Genomic DNA, 22,621 nt, shown 5'->3' with positions numbered 1-22,621 from the left:
GAATGGCTTGATGGTAAAACTTTATTTCGTCAGAAAGCAACTGCGGATGATTCCGTGTTAGATGGCCATCAACCCAAGGTTGGCGGTGACCTGTGTGGTCCACTCCACGACCCTTAACTGGACGACTGGGTCTGAGCTGGTCAACACGGTCTCCCTATGCTCAAGAGAGGGATCACGCTTAATATCCACCGGCGGCGGCACTATGCTAAATTCCCAAAGTATGTGATCATATGTTGCCACAGCCTGACAGCATTTGCATTGCGGCTTTATCTCCTCCGGGTACATTTTGTTCAACACGTAAGGGTTGCAGAAAGATCGCGTCTGCAGTTTTCTCCAGACGCATTCCTGCGCAGGAAAACAATGTCATGTTAACATTACTCGCATGCTTCTTCACAACTGCGCAATGAGCACTTGCATCTTAGACAATGCAGGCAAATCAGCTTGACCACTCAAGAACATCATTGCGACAGCAAGTGTTTAGCAAGTGAGGCGGCAGTTTACGAGCTTGTTCAGGCGGTTACGAATCAGCCGCTTCCAAGGACGTGACGTTTGCCTGCTTTCATTGCATTGTCTATATACAGGAATGCGCCGTGGTAATTAATAATGCAGCGAACAAAACAAAGAAAGTCGCTCATACACAGCCTCAACGTGTTGACGAGAACTCACGAACATTGTTTAAATGTACGATGCTGAGTCTTGCATAAGTTTCGGAGCAGATGAAGTCGTGTCAGTGAAATAATGACAAACGAAATCATGTTTTTGAAGCCTCTGAGTTGCACGGTGGAAACTGCTTGTGGGAAATTAAGTTATCTGAACTAAAGAGAAACAAAGAGAACTGCAGACGTTCTCTATACCGCGCACCACGCGATTCATACCACTGGACACTGGTTGACCTGGTTCATGGGAGTGCCAACCGCACAACCGAAGGCCCGAGCGAACTGCACCGAGTACATAAGCGGCAAGTTACAAGCCGATGGTGGTGTGTGGCGGGCGCTGCTACCACGACACTTGGCGAAGCACAGTGCCATGAACAGGATCTGGAGATCGGTGTACTCCTCGAGTCCGGGGAGCTTCGCAGTGTCGACGTCAGCGCGGACCTGCTCGTACGCGTCGACTACGGCGCCGAGGAAAAGTGTTTCGGCGACGTTGACCCCAGTATCATCCGCAAATGGACCGTTGCTAAGACAACGGGTGAGGTCGTCGATCGAGATACGTGACGTCGGCTGAGATCGGTAAGCATCTTGAACGAGCACGCCAAGAGCCCTGGCGACTTCGGCCCCGAGTCCTCCGTAGTTCACCGCCGCCTGAAGCTGGACGTCGAAGTGCGGGAAAGAGAGCGCGTAAGGCATCAGCGTGAAGTCGTGGTGCGCCCTGGACAAGGCCAACAGGCGCATGTCAATAATGGAAGCCGAGAAGGCACTCTCCTCCGCGTCACCTAAGCCGCCGTCGTCTATTATCCCCATGGTAACTGACGAAGATACCTTTCGGAGGTTGGCGACGAGGGAGTCTTCAGTCAGTGGCGGCATCGTGCCGCCCATGGTCGCAGTGTTGGCGGCATGGCTTTCAATATATCCAGTATCAGTGACAACGTCACCAGTCCTAATGTGGTCGTTGCTGCCCAACTCCCTGAATGCCACGTCCAGTAATGACCATTGGCCAACCACAGTAGCGTTCTGGTCGTAGCCTCGCCAGCGGACAAGTCGCGTCCAGAATAACTCACGCACGCCGAGGACCAGGTGACTAGCGTCTTGTCGCATGGCGGCTCTGAGGACGTGGCGGTTGTAGCGAGAGAAGATGACCGGCCCAGTAACGGCGTACGCCAGCCCCAAGCAAAATGCCACGTGGAACGACAGAGCTCGCCGGGATTGACTGCCGTAGAAGTTGGCGATAAGATTCTGGTTGGCCATCAGTGCGGCTACCTGCGTCAAAAGCGTGTTTTCTTTTTTTCTTTATTCACAAATGACCTCTTGTTACCTGTGCACGCTACAGCATTAGAGGAGGGGAGGCCTTCGTTTTATAAACATTGATTTTATGCCTAGCACTTTCCCTCTGAGCACAATGATCATTTTGGCTATGTACCATGTGGGTGACATGATGCGCATATTACATGATGTGATGTTACCACATGGCATGATGTCCTGTGGCATTTCGCTTCCCGGCAGGGCAGATAAAGGGACATGGAAGCAGTGACTTGGTTAGGATTGATGAACTGTGTTCTGAGAACTTTGATGTCACGAGTTTTAGATTGATAGGTTCATTATCGGAAATTCATGTTGAAGTTTCAATTTTTAATGTTGCGCTGAATTGCCGCAACTGACTTCACAAATTTCATTTTTTTCGTATTTTCGCAGCATGGGACTGACGAAATTTTCCGATACACACAGATGACAATGCACTTCTTTTTGACCGACTAGAAACTACCTAGGACCCAGTAGATGGCGTCAAAATATATGACGTAACGTTGCTTGGTGCGGAACCCTCTAGGTGGCGTCTTCTCCGCGTTTTCTCTTCCCGTGCTTTCCCGCTTGCCCGGCGTCGTCTCGCGGGAAGAGTGGTGTTCTCGAGACTATGTAATTGTATTTTACTAATATGCTAAAAAACTATCTTCTTTTTAGTGTCCCCTTAATTGGTTGTGCTTGAAGATACGATCGATAAGAAGGCCGTGAGGAAACGTCCGTGTATACGAGAAAAAGATATGCGAATTTCGGCCAAGTAGAAATACAAAACTGAAGGACCTTCGCTGTATTTATTATTGAGCGTTTAAATACTGCCGATCATTCGAAGTTACAGCCCTCGATTACATTTTTTTACGTTGCCGTACGTTGGCTTGTTAAGGATTAGATGTCAATGGCTAGGGTTTGTAAAAGGTTTGCATTATGAAAATGACGATGTTGCTGAAAGCACGTGCAGATTATGAAGTGGCTGCAGCTAAGCCAGGACTGCTGATGACACTCAAATAGAATAAAATTGTGTGGCTGTGCAACTGTTGATATCGTTACGATCAATAACACGAGGCGTGGCTATTTAGTATTTACGGTGATGAGTAAAGCATCGACCATGATGGAGGACAGCAGGCACAGCGCAGAGACCAGCCCACTTCTTCGTTGTCTTCTGATCGCTGATATGTCAGCTGCGTAGGAATAATATTGGGTGAAAGAATCCGGAAATACAACATGCGTTTGTTCGCAGGGAAGTGATGAAAAAGCTGAGACGCAAGGTTCGCTGTGGTTCTTGTTGGTGACTTGTCAATTTGGCTAATTTGCGTCTGGCGGCATCAAGTCCAGGTTGGCTCCATGGCTAATTTCTGGCTACTTTTGAACTTATGTATTAGGGCATTAAGTTAATGACCTTCTTGAATTGCAGGGATAATAGATTGCTTCCGAACTTTACTGTCGTGTCAGCGAATGCGCAGGCACGTCCTCACCCCATTGTAGGCCCGTGTACGCAGATTTGGGTGCACGTTAAAGAACCCCAGTTGGTCAAAATTTCCGGAGCCCTCCACTACGGCGTCTCTCATAATCATATGGTGGTTTTGGGACGTTAAACCCCACAATCAATTAAATCAAATCGTCCTCACCCCATAAGCGGGCTGCGCATCGAAGCACACCAACGCGGAGTGCGAAGTAGCTGCTAGAAGTAATGACGAATTTGCGTGCTTGTTGGCAAACACGTGGCTAACGCACTGCTCGCTATCTTTGCTGACGCTATGCGCAGGTTTGTCGTTATTCTGCACAGACCGTGGTAAAACATGAACAAGATAAAAAGGCACACATTTTCCGCAAAGCGAGCAAAGCTATGAACATGATAGAAACGACTTGGAAGATCACGTGAACAATGACAAGCAGATCGAAACGTGCCCCGCGTTCCTCACGCATAAATGACGTGTGAGGAACGCGTCCTCACGCATAAATGACAGAACGTATAGGTACAGATGAACGCGAATAAGTTTCTCAGTTGTTACTTCTCTGTGTCTGAAAAGCGCACCCTTTTGGAAAACGGAGACTGTGCAGCCACTGCAGTGGCTTTTGTGCGCCCGGTAACTACCACAGAATTGTTCTGGTGAAAGCCCAAGGCGTACTATTCTCCTCACCGCGAGATTAGAGCGCACTCGTGTCTGCATTCATTCTCCTCTTCCCGTTCTCCGCAAAATAAAAAAATAAACGTGGGAGATCAGACCACGCGTCGCCGCGTCGTGACGATCTGGCGACGCGCGCTCATTGCGTCATCTCGCTGTCAATGGTGGAAACACTAAGGTTTCCCCATGGCCGCCTGGATCGGGGCGCGGGGCAGTGTTGCTCCGGCCGTCCCATTCGGACGGACGGAGGAGGTGTAATTGCAGAAAGGGGCGTGGCCGCTGCTTTCGCCACTCCGAGGCGCGCACCTGCTACCCCTCCATTCCTTTGCTATCTGTGCGGGAAAGTTTGCGGCGCCTTGAAAATATCGCTGTATAGTAACCGTGTGTTAGCATACCACCTCTCCCACCCTCGCAAAACGCACATAAAAGAATGGACGGTGGCTATCGCTATATTATTTATTTTTGTGCCAGTGTGCGCCAGTTCTTGTCGTGATAATGGTGCTCGAGTGCGCTAGCAGCTTCGAGTGCGCTATGGCACGTGAAGCTCGCGCATTGGCATTTCTTCTATAGAAGGAATGCCATGATGATTCTGTTATTTTCTACTTGCCATGTTTGTGTTCAAGCGGATTTGCAAGCATTACACGTTCACGATGCAGAGAATAGTTTATTTAAAATAGAATAATTTATAGTAAAGCATAGAATAGCTTAGTTTATTTATGTTCCGCACGTCAGAAAGCCGACATGGGACGATTTCGTCTGTAGTTTGAGTTGCACATCCTATTGACTTCACTGGGGGCCTATTCTCAATATTTTGGGAGATAGCCTGTATGTTATGAGTAGTTTCAGACTCCAGCAAGGTTTCAGAACTCGTGGGTGGACAGATCACAGATGCTGGAACAGCTGGTGGCTTTCTTCAAGGCCACTTGGTGTGCAATCTTCGACACTGTCACTGTTCACTGTCGAAAGGACGACCTTCGTTGCAGTAACTGCACACGGTGGTGTTTGCCGCTCCAACTTTCGTCGATTCAGTGGTATTTGTGGCTGCATATAGGTGGGGTAACCAGGAAAGACACTGGGAACAGCAGTCCTCTTCAGACGCCGTTTATTGGGTGAATCAAAAGAGTAGTCATCACCCAAAAAATGCCATAAGTAGACGACGCTATTAGCGGACTTGTCGTTTGGAACAAAATCTTTCAGGGATATGGCTTTAAGCCACTTTGGCTGGATAGCCTGGTCTGCAGGAAACTCGTGAAAGCTCACACCAAGCTTTTTCTTGGTGGTTGATTTGCAGTACGGCACGCAGCAGTACGGCATGTTTCTGAAAAAGACGGTAAATCACACACAGAGTCTCAAAGCCGAACAAAAAAAAACAAATTATTTGCCTGAAGTCAGTGTGGTATGACAACGTCAAAATGCATATGAAAACAAGTATGCAAGTCGCAGAAAGCCATATCAACAGCCTTTCTGTCAAATAACCGGTAGATTAGTTCGAATCTTGAAGGGCAAACAGTATGCACGCGACAATGGAGACATAAATTGGGGGACCCTTAAGTTTCACCTAAAGAGTTAAACGCGACCACGATGCCCACACACGCACGCACGCACGCACGCACGCACACACACACACACACACACACACACACACACACACACACACACACACACACACACACACACACACACACAAACACACACACACACACACACACCGCCTTCTCATTTGCCAGCATGCCTTCGCTTCTTTGTGAGTACCTATCGTTACTGCGTCTACCTCGAATTTTCGCCCACAACCAAAGACGCCGACACCGGTATTACTGCGAAACGAACGCAATAATTTTGTCGCGTTAAAACGACAAGCAACACCAAAACAAGAGAAAGTGGTCATTGCGCGAGTGGCCCTTAGCTAATTCCCAGGCGACAAGCGTCGCTCATCGCTTCCGCGTTCAGATTCGCCTACGTGCGGCCTGTGCTTAAATAAGAACGTCGCATTCGCGTCACTGTCGTATCATGGGAACTTCAGAATGCAAAGAGACGTGTCCACAAAAAAAAAGAATATGTTGCCTGTCATCGGCAAGGTGAAAACGACCGCAACAGTAGCATTATTGCAATTATTGCAATTTAGTTTTCCAACAACGTGTTGCTCTCAAGACAGCGCTCGACCGCAGTACATAGCTATGCAGTGTCGACGACGGCGAAATGCATTTCCATTAAAAAAAGAAGCATGGCGCGCGCCGATACAGGCGGCCGTGCGAGAAACAAGTGCCAAAAGAAAGAACGAGAAGCCCAGCAAATCACACACTCGGCACAACAATGTGTCATGCAATCGAACGCGCAATGAAAACGAAGTTGCCTAAGCACGCTGCTTGGCTCTATCTCGAGCGTAATACGCTACAGTGAACTGCACTCACTGTGTAAAGACCGATTAAGAACACATAACAGCGTACCTTGATTGCAGTCACCACGTGCACGATGTCCAATGCGCATTTCTCCAAGCACGTCTGCGGCTGATCGGATTAGATGTCAATGGCTAGGGTTTGTAAAAGGTTTGCATTATGAAAATGACGATGTTGCTGAAAGCACGTGCAGATTATGAAGTGGCTGCAGCTAAGCCAGGACTGCTGATGACACTCAAATAGAATAAAATTGTGTGGCTGTGCAACTGTTGATATCGTTACGATCAATAACACGAGGCGTGGTTATTTAGTATTTACGGTGATGAGTAAAGCATCGACCATGATGGAGGACAGCAGGCACAGCGCAGAGACCAGCCCACTTCTTCGTTGTCTTCTGATCGCTGATATGTCAGCTGCGTAGGAATAATATTGGGTGAAAGAATCCGGAAATACAACATGCGTTTGTTCGCAGGGAAGTGATGAAAAAGCTGAGACGCAAGGTTCGCTGGGGTTCTTGTTGGTGACTTGTCAATTTGGCTAATTTGCGTCTGGCGGCATCAAGTCCAGGTTGGCTCCATGGCTAATTTCTGGCTACTTTTGAACTTATGTATTAGGGCATTAAGTTAATGACCTTCTTGAATTGCAGGGATAATAGATTGCTTCTGAACTTTACTGTCGTGTCAGCGAATGCGCAGGCACGTCCTCACCCCATTGTAGGCCCGTGTACGCAGATTTGGGTGCACGTTAAAGAACCCCAGTTGGTCAAAATTTCCGGAGCCCTCCACTACGGCGTCTCTCATAATCATATGGTGGTTTTGGGACGTTAAACCCCACAATCAATTAAATCAAATCGTCCTCACCCCATAAGCGGGCTGCGCATCGAAGCACACCAACGCGGAGTGCGAAGTAGCTGCTAGAAGTAATGACGAATTTGCGTGCTTGTTGGCAAACACGTGGCTAACGCACTGCTCGCTATCTTTGCTGACGCTATGCGCAGGTTTGTCGTTATTCTGCACAGACCGTGGTAAAACATGAACAAGATAAAAAGGCACACGTTTTCCGCAAAGCGAGCAAAGCTATGAACATGATAGAAACGACTTGGAAGATCACGTGAACAATGACAAGCAGATCGAAACGTGCCCCGCGTTCCTCACGCATAAATGACGTGTGAGGAACGCGTCCTCACGCATAAATGACAGAACGTATAGGTACAGATGAACGCGAATAAGTTTCTCAGTTGTTACTTCTCTGTGTCTGAAAAGCGCACCCTTTTGGAAAACGGAGACTGTGCAGCCACTGCAGTGGCTTTTGTGCGCCCGGTAACTACCACAGAATTGTTCTGGTGAAAGCCCAAGGCGTACTATTCTCCTCACCGCGAGATTAGAGCGCACTCGTGTCTGCATTCATTCCCCTCTTCCCGTTCTCCGCAAAATAAAAAAAATAAACGTGGGAGATCAGACCACGCGTCGCCGCGTCGTGACGATCTGGCGACGCGCGCTCATTGCGTCATCTCGCTGTCAATGGTGGAAACACTAAGGTTTCCCCATGGCCGCCTGGATCGGGGCGCGGGGCAGTGTTGCTCCGGCCGTCCCATTCGGACGGACGGAGGAGGTGTAATTGCAGAAAGGGGCGTGGCCGCTGCTTTCGCCACTCCGAGGCGCGCACCTGCTACCCCTCCATTCCTTTGCTATCTGTGCGGGAAAGTTTGCGGCGCCTTGAAAATATCGCTGTATAGTAACCGTGTGTTAGCATACCACCTCTCCCACCCTCGCAAAACGCACATAAAAGAATGGACGGTGGCTATCGCTATATTATTTATTTTTGTGCCAGTGTGCGCCAGTTCTTGTCGTGATAATGGTGCTCGAGTGCGCTAGCAGCTTCGAGTGCGCTATGGCACGTGAAGCTCGCGCATTGGCATTTCTTCTATAGAAGGAATGCCATGATGATTCTGTTATTTTCTACTTGCCATGTTTGTGTTCAAGCGGATTTGCAAGCATTACACGTTCACGATGCAGAGAATAGTTTATTTAAAATAGAATAATTTATAGTAAAGCATAGAATAGCTTAGTTTATTTATGTTCCGCACGTCAGAAAGCCGACATGGGACGATTTCGTCTGTAGTTTGAGTTGCACATCCTATTGACTTCACTGGGGGCCTATTCTCAATATTTTGGGAGATAGCCTGTATGTTATGAGTAGTTTCAGACTCCAGCAAGGTTTCAGAACTCGTGGGTGGACAGATCACAGATGCTGGAACAGCTGGTGGCTTTCTTCAAGGCCACTTGGTGTGCAATCTTCGACACTGTCACTGTTCACTGTCCAAAGGACGACCTTCGTTGCAGCAACTGCACACGGTGGTGTTTGCCGCTCCAACTTTCGTCGATTCAGTGGTATTTGTGGCTGCATATAGGTGGGGTAACCAGGAAAGACACTGGGAACAGCAGTCCTCTTCAGACGCCGTTTATTGGGTGAATCAAAAGAGTAGTCATCACCCAAAAAATGCCATAAGCAGACGACGCTATTAGCGGACTTGTCGTTTGGAACAAAATCTTTCAGGGATATGGCTTTAAGCCACTTTGGCTGGATAGCCTGGTCTGCAGGAAACTCGTGAAAGCTTACACCAAGCTTTTTCTTGGTGGTTGATTTGCAGTACGGCACGCAGCAGTACGGCATGTTTCTGAAAAAGACGGTAAATCACACACAGAGTCTCAAAGCCGAACAAAAAAAAACAAATTATTTGCCTGAAGTCAGTGTGGTATGACAACGTCAAAATGCATATGAAAACAAGTATGCAAGTCGCAGAAAGCCATATCAACAGCCTTTCAGTCAAAGAACCGGTAGATTAGTTCGAATCTTGAAGGGCAAACAGTATGCACGCGACAATGGAGACATAAATTGGGGGACCCTTAAGTTTCACCTAAAGAGTTAAACGCGACCACGATGCCCACACACGCACGCACGCACACACACACACACACACACACACACACACACACACACACACACACACACACACACACCGCCTTCTCATTTGCCAGCATGCCTTCGCTTCTTTGTGAGTACCTATCGTTACTGCGTCTACCTCGAATTTTCGCCCACAACCAAAGACGCCGACACCGGTATTACTGCGAAACGAACGCAATAATTTTGTCGCGTTAAAACGACAAGCAACACCAAAACAAGAGAAAGTGGTCATTGCGCGAGTGGCCCTTAGCTAATTCCCAGGCGACAAGCGTCGCTCATCGCTTCCGCGTTCAGATTCGCCTACGTGCGGCCTGTGCTTAAATAAGAACGTCGCATTCGCATCACTGTCGTATCATGGGAACTTCAGAATGCAAAGAGACGTGTCCACAAAAAAAAAGAATATGTTGCCTGTCATCGGCAAGGTGAAAACGACCGCAACAGTAGCATTATTGCAATTATTGCAATTTAGTTTTCCAACAACGTGTTGCTCTCAAGACAGCGCTCGACCGCAGTACATAGCTATGCAGTGTCGACGACGGCGAAATGCATTTCCATTAAAAAAAGAAGCATGGCGCGCGCCGATACAGGCGGCCGTGCGAGAAACAAGTGCCAAAACAAAGAACGAGAAGCCCAGCAAATCACACACTCGGCACAACAATGTGTCATGCAATCGAACGCGCAATGAAAACGAAGTTGCCTAAGCACGCTGCTTGGCTCTATCTCGAGCGTAATACGCTACAGTGAACTGCACTCACTGTGTAAAGACCGATTAAGAACACATAACAGCGTACCTTGATTGCAGTCACCACGTGCACGATGTCCAATGCGCATTTCTCCAAGCACGTCTGCGGCTGTCTACGGCGCCGCCAACGCAGCGTCATCCGCAAGGATGGATGGATAAATATGGCTGTACCCTTTAGATCGGGCGGTGGCTAGTACCACCAAGCCGTAATACTTCATGAACCAAAAACTATATTTTTCCCTTTAAATAGTGAGGTTGAGGATTCGTACTTCACTCATGCCTTGACTTTAGCCACCAATCAGATAACCTTCTAGTTACCTCTACCCGCTTAAAGTGTATTTTGCCATCCCTGTCCCTAAACACCAATGCTTTGAAGAACTCTGCGCCATCATCCTGAACTATAGGGTGAATCCCTTTACAGAACCTCATCAAGTGTTCGGCGGTTTCTTCTTCCTCTCCACACGCACTGCATACCGTGTCTACCCCTTCGTATTTGGCCCGATATGTCTTGATTCGCAACACTCCCGTCCTGGCCTCAAACAGTAGAGAACTACCTCGAGTATTATCATAGATCCTTTCCTTGGCAATTTCCTGCTGAAACGTTCGATAGATCTCTAGTGCGGACATCTCAATCATCCCAATTCTCCACATGTCGGTCTCAGCTTCCTTCACCTTCTTCTTAACCGATAATTCTTTTTGGTTTGACCCCCAGCTGTTTTCTAAGTATTTACCAGTCCATTTCCTGGTTCGATTCCTCCATTTTGCATCGACATTCTTCATGTACATGTAGCTGAAAACCTTCCTTGACCAGCGCTCCTCCCCCATTTCTCTCAATCGCTTCTCAAATTTTATCTTGCTGCTAGCTTCCCTGCCCTCAAATTATGTCCATCCCAATCACCTTGTACTCCGTGATTTTGTGTATTCCCGTGAGCTCCTAAGGCAAGCCTACCTATTCCACGTTGCCTAATTCCTAATCTTTCTTGAACTTCTGATCTCATGCACAAGACCGCATTGCCGAACGTCAGACCCGGAACCATAAACCCTTTCCATATTCCTCTCACAACATCATACCTATTGTAATTCCACAGTGCCCATTTTTCATCACTGCTGCATTCCTGTTACCTTTAGTCGTCACGTATATTTCGTGTTCCCTTAGGTACTCGGTCCTATTGATTATCCATACGCCCAGATATTTGTATTTTTCTGTTATCTCTAGCGTGACCTCCTGTATTCTAAGCTCACTACCTTTATAGTCATTAAAAATCATGACGGCTGATTTTTCCTCACTGAATCTGAAATCTAACCTGATTCCCTCATTACCGCAGATGTCCACCAATCTTTGCAATTCTTCCTTGTTGTCGGCCATTAGCACTATCATCTGCGTACATCAATGCTGGTAGTGCCTGTTCAACGAGTTTTCCTTGTTTAACGAAAGAGAGGTTGAAGCCCAGTCTACTTCCCTCTAATTTGGCCTCTAATACTTGTAGGTACATCATGAATAATAAGGATGACAGAGGACACTTCTGCCTAAGCCCCCGTTTCACCTCTCCAGGCTTGGATACCTGTTTTCCCAATTTATAATTACCTTGTTACCTTTATAGATATCATTTAAAAGATTAGTGACTACATCTCTCACGCCTAGTGTGTCCAGTATTCCCCACAATTCTTCTTGAACCACGCTATCGTAGGCTCCCTTCATATCCAAAAATGCTAGCCACAGGGGCCTGTGTTCCTTTTCTGCTAATTCGATGCACTGCGTCAGTGAGAACAGATTGTCTTCCAACCTCCTGTGTTTCCGAAACCCACTCTGCAGTTCCCTCAGCACCCCCTCATCCTCTATCCATGCCTGCTGTCTTTCTTTTATAATCTGCATCGCCGGCCTGTAGACCACTGATGTCACTGTTACAGGACGGTAGTTGTTTATGTCAGCTTTGTTCCCTTTTCCTTTATGGATCAAGCTCATCCTGCTAAGTTTCCATCCATCGAGAACTTCACCATCGATTATTAGTTTGCTCACTGCTTTTCTCAAAGCCTGCTAAGACGTGGGACCAAATGTCTTTATACGCATAATTGGAATGCCATCTGGGCCTGTTGATGTACTACTAGGAACCCTTTTCTGAACCCTTTCCCACTCTCGTTGTGAAAATTGAGCCATTGCATCACTTCATTCATCCCTGTCTATTGTGGTGCATAAAGCACTTCTTTGTTGATATTTTTCTGTCACCCTTGTTCTTATATATTCAATAGCTTCGTCCCCTTCTAGCCTAGCACCTTGGGCTGTAGTTATAAACCTCTGCTCAAGGCTCGTCTAAATTCTTAGGGAGTTTACATGGTTCCGAAATTTTGCAGCGGCCTTTCTATCTTTTTATGTACTTCTGTCAGCCACTGAGCTCCCTTTCTTCTAATCTTTTCATTGATCAGAAGGGATGCATCCCTTCTACAGCTTAAAAAGGTTTCCCATTTTCTTTTAACATCAGCTTTCGGTTCACCCCACTGCTTAGCAGGTCTGTGTTCCCTAGAGGCTTCCTGACGTTTTGCTATGGCTCTCCTAACTTAACTTCCTCATTCCACCAACTTTTGGGTTTGTGTCTTCTTTTCCGGGGTGACTTGTCACGCGTCTTAGCAAGCTCTAGCTCAAACAGTCTAATTAGATTCGTGTATGTCCACACTGTTTTATTATCCTCCATGATTACTTTCTCAATTTGTTTAGTGGTAAATTCAATTTGCCTTTCTTGATAAAAATTTTCCTGCAGTTGCTCAACTTGTCTCCTTTCCACTTTCACTGCTCTTCCAAAACTTAGCTTGATAGGTTTGTGATCACTACCCAGACTTCTGGAGCCACCTTCATCTATGTGCATTCCCCTGAACTTATCATACATTAGATGTGACAACAGTGCATAATCTATCGTCGACTGCAGCTTTCCTACCTCCCATGTTATTTGCCCTTCACACTTCTCGGTACTGTTTCAAATTATCAAATCAAGCCTTTCACACATATCCATGATCATTTTGCCTGTCAGGTCAGTGTACCCATCTATGTCTTCTTTGTGCGCATTCATGTCTCCAAGTATTATTATCTCCTGTGTAATTAACTAGTATAATTAACTCCTGAATGTCCTTTGATATACACTCTACCATGGCCTGGTTTTACTCTTTGACCTTTGCTCCCGTGCACAAGTACACAAAACTAAGGAGTGTCATTTGACCTGCCACTTTCCCTTTTAGCCATAAATGTTCCTTGCACTCCTGCTTGACCCCTTGTCAGTCTGTACTTTTATGAATGAATGCCCCAATACCACCCCCCTTTATGCTGCCTTCTGTTCTAATACAATATTTCAACGCGTAGTCCGGATTGTTTGTAGGTTGTTCCATGTCACGGAGATGTGTTTCTACAAAACCGTATACCATCGGCCTCTCTTCCCTTAGCTGTTCTTCTATCCTTTCCCACTTCAGCCTGTTCCTACCACCCTGCATGTTAATATACCCTATGTCTGAATTGGCTCGGCGCTCTAGGCTACGTCTATTTATGCCCCGGACTCTACCTATCTTAGATACTGGTGCCACTTTGGAATCGTATCTGTCCATACCACGTGTCAAAGAGTCTCCCTGGTTGTTTTCCTCGTTAATAGCTATCCTGCATCCCAAGGAGCCCGCTTGCCCCCCCAAAAAAGCTACTGCACGTCCTGCAAGTCGCCAACCCACCTCATGGCCTAGCCGCCCATCGAAGGGAATTCTGTCTCATTGAAAACCACCCCACCAATGCACCTCTCTGTTTATTTCCACCACCTCAAAGCCTTTCTCTCGATTCATCCGCCATATTTCTTGGTTTGCATTGACAACCACTCTTTGAAGGTTGCTATCACGCACCGGTACCTCCGGTATTGTGCATATCACTACCTGCACCCTAGGAGAGTGGCGCGCATGTCATCGACGCCTTTCGCCAGTGTGGTTGCTACTCCTGCTGTATCTTCACTTGAGACATCGTTTAAACCGCCTGAAAATATCACGAGGTTTCGTCTATCAGCTGTAGTTTTGAGATTTACGATCGCTTGCCTCATGACTGCTTTCAGCTTGCGTCCTGGAAACGCCCCTACTGCAACCCTCTTGTCACTTCTTACCCTCTCTTTGATGGCTTCTGTGCATCGATTTAAATTTGAGTCCCCGGCGATTATCACATGCTGTGACTTTTCAGCTAGAGCGTCTTGCACCTGGGGGCTACTTGCACCTGTGACGCTGGCTGCTTTGTTCCCTCCCAGCCCCACCATTACCTCGCTGAAGCTGGGCCTTGCGACAATTGAACCGGCTGAACCTGTTGTTTCCAAACTTTCTTGCTCTTCCTTCTCCGCCGTTCTGGTTGCCGGTTCCCTACTGTTCTCTCCTTAGGCCGCTCCTTTGTTCAGCTTCGCTAGTGCTTCCTCGGCGGACTTCAGTCTTTTTCCCATTGCTCTCGTTTTCTCTTGCTCTGTCGCCAACGCAGTCTTGAGCTCGGCGATGCGCATCAGCAGTTCACTCTGGGCAACCATCATTTTCTTCATTTTTTTCTCGACCTCACACTGCCTACACTTTGCGTCAGCCTCTTCTCCGTCAGCTTCTACACTTGGGTCCAATTTCAAACACACTCCACATCCTGAACACTTTACAGTCTTTTTAACCTTGTCTTTCTGACACCAATTGTCCCTATACTCGATAATTACTAAACTCCAGCCCTGCACTACTAAAAAAAAAGAAAGTCTAAGCTCTACTACAAAAATTTGCGTGTTCAATGTACGCGCACCTCCCCCACGGGGTGGCAAAAGAAAAAAACAACAAAAACTTCAAACACACACAGCCGCAATAACTAATAAATACCTGGTGACTGGCCTCCGAAAAAGCCGTACCATAAAACAAGTGCTACGAAGATTTCAACTGCTGCCTTATAAATATAAAGACAAGCTCAAAACATGCAAAAGCACTTATCTGCGCAGTCGATCGGGAGCGCTCAGAAAACACGTCCATCCACCGTGACAGTCCGAACCGAGGGAGTGGAAGAACAGCGCCGCGTCATGCACGCGGCCGAACTACCTCTATTACATTTTTTCAAAGGCGCGCGCGCCGAATGGGATGGCCGGAGCAACCGCTGCGCGCCCCAGTCCAGGCGGTCGTGGTTCCCCCAAGATGGCGACCGGCAGCTTTAAATGGTAGATGTAAACAGCTTGCCGTTTCAATGTTCAAGGAGGTGCTCCTCCGCGGCTAAGGGGCTAAGGCCGCGCACTCACACCCGAGCGATCGGACGTTCGATGCCACCGGCGGGAGTCTTTCTGCATTATTTTTCTTCCTTAGGTTTTCATATATATATATATATATATATATATATATATATATATAGAGAGAGAGAGAGAGAGAGAGAGCTTTATTCGAGGCGAGCTCGAGCTGGCACACACTAACGATGATATCTACAGATGAGGAAATTATACAAATGATGATGACACGTCCAATTGATAAAGAAGAATCGCTGAATGCGCTCACACTAATTCCCCGTCACGCTGGAAGTGGCCTCCTGGCCGCGCGAGAGGCAACATTAGGAATTAGGAATTGCGTTGGATATACAGTTTCAACCGAGAAACGTGTACAGTTTCTGTCCCACGGAACTGGTGGTCGGAGGGAGCGTTACGTGGTGAGATACGGTGATTGAACAAACGTCCCCCGTTCATTCCGTATCTCACCACTTAACGTGGTGAGATACGGTAATTAACGGGGGATACGGTGAGATACGTGGTGGTAAGTGGTGAGATACGGTAATAAACGGGGGACGTTTGTTCAATCACCGTATAAGGCCCTATAAAACGACTGAGGAATTTTTCACATAAGCTGGGCACACGCACGGGAGTCCACAGAAGAACTTCGTCTCCTGGGGAAAAGGTGACAGCATGGTGAGTTGAGTCGTAGCGAGACTTGCAAGCTTCCTGAGAGATGCCGGTGTTGATTCAGGCCAGATGACGGCAGTGCTCGAGGCGAGACAAAAATTGTGTGAATAAAGGGCTTGCTGAGGCAGCCGGAGCCGAAAGGAAGGAGACGTCCAGAGTTACACTTGGAGTGCGGCCGTGGACCAGAAAATAGGGAGGAACGCTGGTGGTGCATTGCGTAGTTGTATTTTAGGCGAACGTTACAAATGGTAAAATGGCTTGCCAGTTTTTGTGGTCAGGGTTAACGTACAAGGCAATCATGTCCGAGAGGGTACGATGAAAGCGTTCCGTCGAGCCATTTGTTGGAGGATGATAAGTAGAAGTTGTTTTGTGGATGGTGTTGGTGGCGCGTAAAACCTCAGTAACAATAGAGGAAAGAAAGACCTGCCGCGGTCGCTGAGCAGAGCACGTGGAACTCCATGGCGTAAAAGTATGTTATACAGAAAAAAAATCAGCTACTTCAGTGGCTGTAGCAGCGTGCAGTGAGGCGGTTTCCGCGTAACGAGTGAGGTGGTCAACAGCCGTTACAATCCAACGATTTCCATTGGAGGTCACGGGAAGGGGGCCATACAAGTCTATCCCGACGACTTCGAATGGCAAAGCGGGACAAGGAAGAGGTTGGAGAAAGCCAGAAGGAGCAGTAGTGGGTCGTTTCCGCCGTTGACATAAGGTACACGAAGAAACATATTTGGTAATCGCGGATGAGAGGCCAGGCAAGGTGAACCGACTGTGTACTTTGTCGTACGTTTTGTGTTAGCCGAGATGCCCAGCAGCAGGATCATCACGGAATGTCTCAAGAACCTGACGTTGCGGACAACGTGGTATAACGGGGACCCATTTGTTTCCTTCAACGTGGTAAATATAGCGATGTAAAACACCATCGTGAACCTTGAATCGTTTAAGTTGTCGGCAAAGTCGGCGTTCGGAGGAGTGGATGTACCTTCTAAGCGTGCTGTTATGGAGCGACAGTAAGGGTCAACGCGTTAATGCGACACAAGGGTAGAAGAGCGGCTGGATCTTAGCCAACTGGGACCTGCGATGGGTAATGGGTGACGGTGGGCTATTACGGTTGGGTAGAGGGCTGTGAGAGAGAGCATCAGCATCTTGGTGCTTCTTACCAGACCTGTAGACGACATCAAAGTTGTGCTCTTGTAAACGAAGCACCCAGCGGCCAAGACGACCCGATAAGTTCTTTAGCGACGAAAGCCAGCACAATGCGTTGTGGTTGGTGACGACTGTGAAGTGGCGGCCGTGGAGGTATGGACGAAATTTTTGTACCGCACATACAACAGCAAGGCACTCTTGTTCGGTTATTGTGTAATTTTTCTCGGCAGCAGTCAAAGCACGACTGGCGTAAGCGATGACACTTTCGCGTGCGGTGTTGTCACGCAGCAGTAGAACGACACAGAGACCATGACCACTGGCGTCAGTGTGAAGAATTGTGGGTTCACCTGGATCGAAGTGACATAGTACCGGGTCGGATGTCAGGGCTTGCTTCAACGCCAGGAAAACCTTTTCACAGTCTTCGGACCAGACGAATGCCGTGTTACTTGCGAGCAGTTGATGGAGCGGAGAGGCAAGCCTTGCGAAATTGCGTATGAAGCGCCAAAAGTAGAATGCCAAGCCGAGAAAACTGCGCATGTCTTTTTGACGCAACAGACGGGGAAACTCGAGGATGGCGGCAAGCTTTTCAGGATCCGGTCGAATACCGTCTTTGCTGACTAAGTGCCCTAGAACCTTGATCGTCTTGCTTGCGAAGGTGCATTTTTTCGTATTTAGCTGTAAACCAGCTTTTGCAAGGCAACCTAGGACTTCTGCGAGACGTTGTAGATGTTGCGAAAATGTAGACGAAAACAGTATGATGTCCTCTAGGTAGCATAAGCAGGTTTTCCACTTCAGGCCACGCAGTACGCTGTCGATTATACGTTCGAAGGTAGCAGGCGCGTTACAAAGTCCGAAAGGCGTTACGTTAAATTCATATAGCCCATCTGGGGTGGTAAAAGCCGTGTTCTCTTCGTCAGATTCGGACACTTATATTTGCCAGTAGCCCGATCGCAGGTCAAGGCTGGAAAAATACTCTGCACCGTGCAATGATTCTAGTGTGTCATCAATTCGTGGGAGAAGGTAAACATCTTTGCGCGTTATTGTGTTCAGTGCCCGATAATCAACGCAAAAACGTGCCGTTCCGTCTTTATATATATATATATATATATATATATATATATATATATATATATATATATATATATACGAAGGAACAAAGGAATATTGGGTACGGTTCAATATTACACGAAAAAGTCAAAACAGATGCGCGTGCGGAGCAGTTTTATCGACGTTTCGCTCGAGGTTGGAGCTTCATCAGCACGGACCCCGGGCGAAACGTCAATAAAAGTGCTTCGCACGTGCGTCTGTTATATATATATATATATATATATATATATATATATATATATATACGGTAGAAAAAGAGGTCGACAAACGTGCGAAAACACAAGTTTTACTAACGTTTCGGCACGTGGGCCTGCCTTCGTCGGATTGAAAGGTTACAGATGGCACACAGCGCACATATATAAGCCGCTTCTTTGCGTATCACATGGCTAAGTCATTATCAGTAGTTTTAGAAACAAGATTATATATCACCAAATGTTTGTGGCTATAGTGCATATACAACTGAAGACGCGTATTATTGTACAATAGTGAATTGACACGTATTAGATACCCTACAACTTGTATGGAATGAAACAGGTCTGCAAAATAACAAACTGCGCACGCAGTAGCTCACTTGGTCATACGTTCTGCGGGATAATCACAGCCTAAGGGCGTTTAGTAAGCCTTCAAAAAAGAAAATGAAGTTTAGAGAGATAAACAAAATCAAAAGGCAGGCAGAGCAAAATGAGTGCGAGTAAAATGGTTAAGCGACAAAAGCCACCTACATTATGGAGGTAATATTTGACAATAGGCCAACATCGTGCAAAGAATATACACTAGTCAGTAAAACAAAAATGCGATTTACTAAGGCAATATGCAAGTAAGCGTACCCGAGCTCATGGCGGCAGATAGTGTTTTGAATTTATGAATTAGAAATGACTCTTTTACTTCGCGTCCATGGTGTGATTTAAAACCTGATTCCAGTATTGTAGCTATCATGATACTGAATGAATGACCTGCCTCGGTGACATGCCTTGAAATCGGTAAGTTAGGAAGGGCATGCACATGAGCTTTATGATTATTGAAACGGTATCGAAAAAAACAGTTTCAGTAACCTATGTATTGTACATGACAGATTGAGCAATCTAGCAAATATACGGCATTTGCAGTATCACAAGTGAAATTGCCCTTAATTTTGAACTTGAAGTTCGTCGCAGTACTGGCTGCCAGTGTTGTTGTGGTCATGTGTGCACACACTTTATAGCAGGGCCTTTTACAAGCATGGCAACCAAGCGTCTGGACGTTATTGCTCTGTCTGGTTTTAGAAGAAGTAATTAAATCTCGCAAATTTCTGCCTCGTCTGTACACAACACGTAGTGGTTCTGTAAAAACTTTTGCAAGGCGTTCGCTCTGCATAAGTGTCTTGTGGTGTTTACGGAAAATAGATGCGACGTTAGGTGCCGATGCGTTATGGGTTAAAACCAGGTTAACAAAAACTGGACTTGTGTTATGCAAAGCCTATTAATCCAATTTTCGACTTCTAGGCTGTAATGTCCCGTATTACGTAACAAAAACTTTATTCTACATGAACTGCATGTAGGCGTATTGAGTTTACAATAATTTATAGAATAAATTGCCACGTATACGTGCCTTGAAGACCAATACGGGGTTCAGATTTTTCTCTTGTTCTTGTTTATTCGAAATCATGTGCATTGTTCAGTAACAAATATTCGAGTCTTGATACGGCTTTTCTATTTGACTGCAAATGGCATGGGTACTTATCTACATTTGGGATTAGTTCTATATTTGGGCTCCTTCTCAAGTCCAGCAAGCGGCGACCTTGATTGCATTCATTCAGGTATGTCTGATTGGAGATTACAGCTACACCTGTATTATAAGTTTTCTTGTCACGTGCACCGAATATTTACAAGACAGCCTCATGTGGGTCATTTCTTTCTATCTGTCGTCCTTCTCAGTTTCAGCCGCTGCGTAATCCATACCTGCACAGTGTACCAGGAGACGAAGACGTGTGTGCTGTTCTCTCCCAGGCTCGTCCATAGATCCAGGAAAGCTAGCAGGTACTCCTGGTTGGCCGTGACCAATTCTGTCACGTTGTCCAGGCCGAACTCGCGAAGCGCCGCCGCCCACCTTGCGCGGGACAACCCGATCTTCGGAATGTCCATCATGTGGTCTGCGCTTTCAGGTGTCGTGGTGGGCACGTTGTAGGCTGCGCTCAGCAGTGGTGACGTCAGTTCATCTAGTGCAGTGACTTCCTGGAGGCTTATCTCGTCCTTAATAGCGGTGCTCGTTTTATCCATCTCAATCGCGTCATGTGGCAGCATGCTGCTTCGAAGAAGGGAGAAGTACTCCCGTCCCCTGTGAGTGAACTGCGATGCCATCTTCCTCTTGAAGACGACGACGATAGTCTTTCCGGGGTTGATGGCGAGCCCTGAGCGTGGAGACCGGAGTGGAACGAAGCGGAACAGGACGTCCCAGCCGAGGCGCAGCGACGTCGCCAGAACGGTGTGCAGCACGTCTGCCTCGGAGGGGCGTCTCGGCCACGTGATGCCGGCTTCCCGGAGGGCATCCCTGACGGTAGCCAGGTCGTCGCGATGGCCGTGCAGCAGATCTTCGCAGCTGCGGTAGAGAGCGACTCCGCGATGCACTGCGCTTTGCCCGGTCTTGCGAAAAGTAATATTGCCACAATGGACAGCAGAAGCAAGCTGTGAGTATGCGTACACAAAGATGCCGCGAGAGATATATAGCGTCGAATCACCAGAGATAGTTGAAGCGTAACACCAAATAATTTCGCTTTTACTTCGTCAGTGAAGATTATATTTTATTTGTGCTTCCATATCCTAAACGTTTGCAACGTAAGATCTGTGCCACCACCCTGGACTGCTTTGGTGTTGGCTATCTGAACATCTCTATAAACGCGTTGGCCAGAGCTACAACAGGGTCTTTTTCACACCCGCTAGACGGTACATTTAACTTGGATGTATGCATGCGCGAACTAAACAAGGGGTACTAGAAGGGTACAAAGGTATAGATGGGGATATTGGGAATACATTTTAAAATACTTGCCGGACACAATGTCAAAGAGAACAGCACATTGTGCTGTGTCATCACCTATCTTGACGTTATGTTCTCACGTCGTAAGTCTAGTGAAGGTTTGTGACTCCGCTGGTAGCCTCTAGGGTGTCTTACACAGCCGTGTCATGGTTTTGGGACGCAGAACCCCATCGGTTATTTTTACTGTGCTGTCTAACATTCTAACAGGAGGTCTGGAGGCATTGACACTACTCTCTACATCGATGTATGCCATTTGCGATGCTTCATACGCATATGGTATTTGAGCGTACCGATGGCACGGTCATGCCATCCAGCGTGCGCGCCACGGAGTCCAGTCCCTGAGCAACGAGCAGCTCGTAGGTGGCGAGCTCGTTGTCGCGCGTCCACCCGTCACACACAAACTTGGTGAAGCTGTCGCATGGCCGCACCGACGAGTTCAGTGAGCTGCTCAGCCGTCGGCCGTACTCGTGACACTCGTGCGTGTGGCACACCCGCACGACCGCAGTGTTACTGGGGCCTCCCGTCAGGAGACGGACGACGAAGGTGAGCATGACCGCGGTGAATGAGACGACGAGAGCCACCATGAAAAAGTACAGCCAGCGAGGAGGTTGCCGAGTGAAGAGACCTCCTGCACTGGATTTCTATAAGAAAATGAGCATGTCGGTCAGTAAAATGTGCTTGCGACTACATTACCCTTAGCCTGACAACGCTTACTGCAGGGGCAAAGGCCTCTACCACGTTTTGCCAGCCAATCGTGTCCTCTTCCTAATCTTCCTGAACCTCGTCTCGTCTTCCCACTGATTTTTTTCTCGCCCTGCCAGGCTGGCACTTTGTTGGAATCTAGTCTGTTAGTCTCAGATAACCAAAGATTATCTTGCCAACGCACTACACGCCCCGACCGTGTCTAGATTTCTCCGCTTTCACTCCCTCTCTCATAGCAGCAGCCGCGGGCGCGCGCCCTCATCCTCGCCCCCTAGCAACCGAAGCATGTGGCACGCAGTGATTCTGCTCCTCTCGCCGTTCGCTCTCAGTCCTCCCTGCACGTCCTCTCCCATCCACTCGTCAATGCCTGTAGGGAAGCTTCTAAAGCCACTGTATATACGTTTCACTGAAACCGACTCTTTGACAAGGCATTCAGTGACCTTAAAATTCCTTTCGTTATTTGCCCATTCAAGGTGGCGTCAAGGAACTGAGAAAGAAAAAAAAGCGCGAGTGTAGAAGAATCGGGGACGATCCGAATCAGAGAAACAGCAGTTCTATGCTCATCCTAATAAAAAGTATTTTA

At 47.4% G+C, this 22,621-nt stretch overlaps 1 protein-coding gene across 1 annotated transcript; it reads right to left on the bottom strand.

Moving 5' to 3' along the window:
• Nucleotides 1–869: 869 nt before the first annotated feature.
• On the bottom strand, nucleotides 870–21,887 carry LOC142765856 (neprilysin-like). The gene is made up of 3 exons (XM_075867665.1): nucleotides 21,627–21,887; nucleotides 20,265–20,945; nucleotides 870–1,919 (listed from the first exon to the last, which is right to left on the bottom strand). Exons 1-3 carry the CDS (start codon nucleotides 21,885–21,887, stop codon nucleotides 870–872), a joined length of 1,992 nt encoding a protein of 663 aa, XP_075723780.1.
• Nucleotides 21,888–22,621: the final 734 nt, after the last annotated feature.

This window comes from Rhipicephalus microplus, chromosome 6 (assembly GCF_043290135.1).
Source record: "Rhipicephalus microplus isolate Deutch F79 chromosome 6, USDA_Rmic, whole genome shotgun sequence".
NCBI classification, from domain to species: Eukaryota; Metazoa; Arthropoda; class Arachnida; order Ixodida; family Ixodidae; genus Rhipicephalus; species Rhipicephalus microplus.
Note: the sequence above shows the minus strand (reverse complement) of the source record. Positions and strands in the feature narration are given on the sequence as shown.

Bases quoted from the DNA above. Each gene is read 5' to 3' on its own strand.
- LOC142765856 (XM_075867665.1), bottom strand. From the start codon at position 21,887: ATGCTCACCTTCGTCGTCCGTCTCCTGACGGGAGGCCCCAGTAACACT. The intron at 20,946-21,626 runs GTACGCTCAAAT...ACTTTTCGCAAG, and splicing joins ATGGCATGACCGTGCCATCG to ACCGGGCAAAGCGCAGTGCA. The intron at 1,920-20,264 runs GTATGGATTACG...CTTTTGACGCAG, and splicing joins TCTCCTGGTACACTGTGCAG to GTAGCCGCACTGATGGCCAA.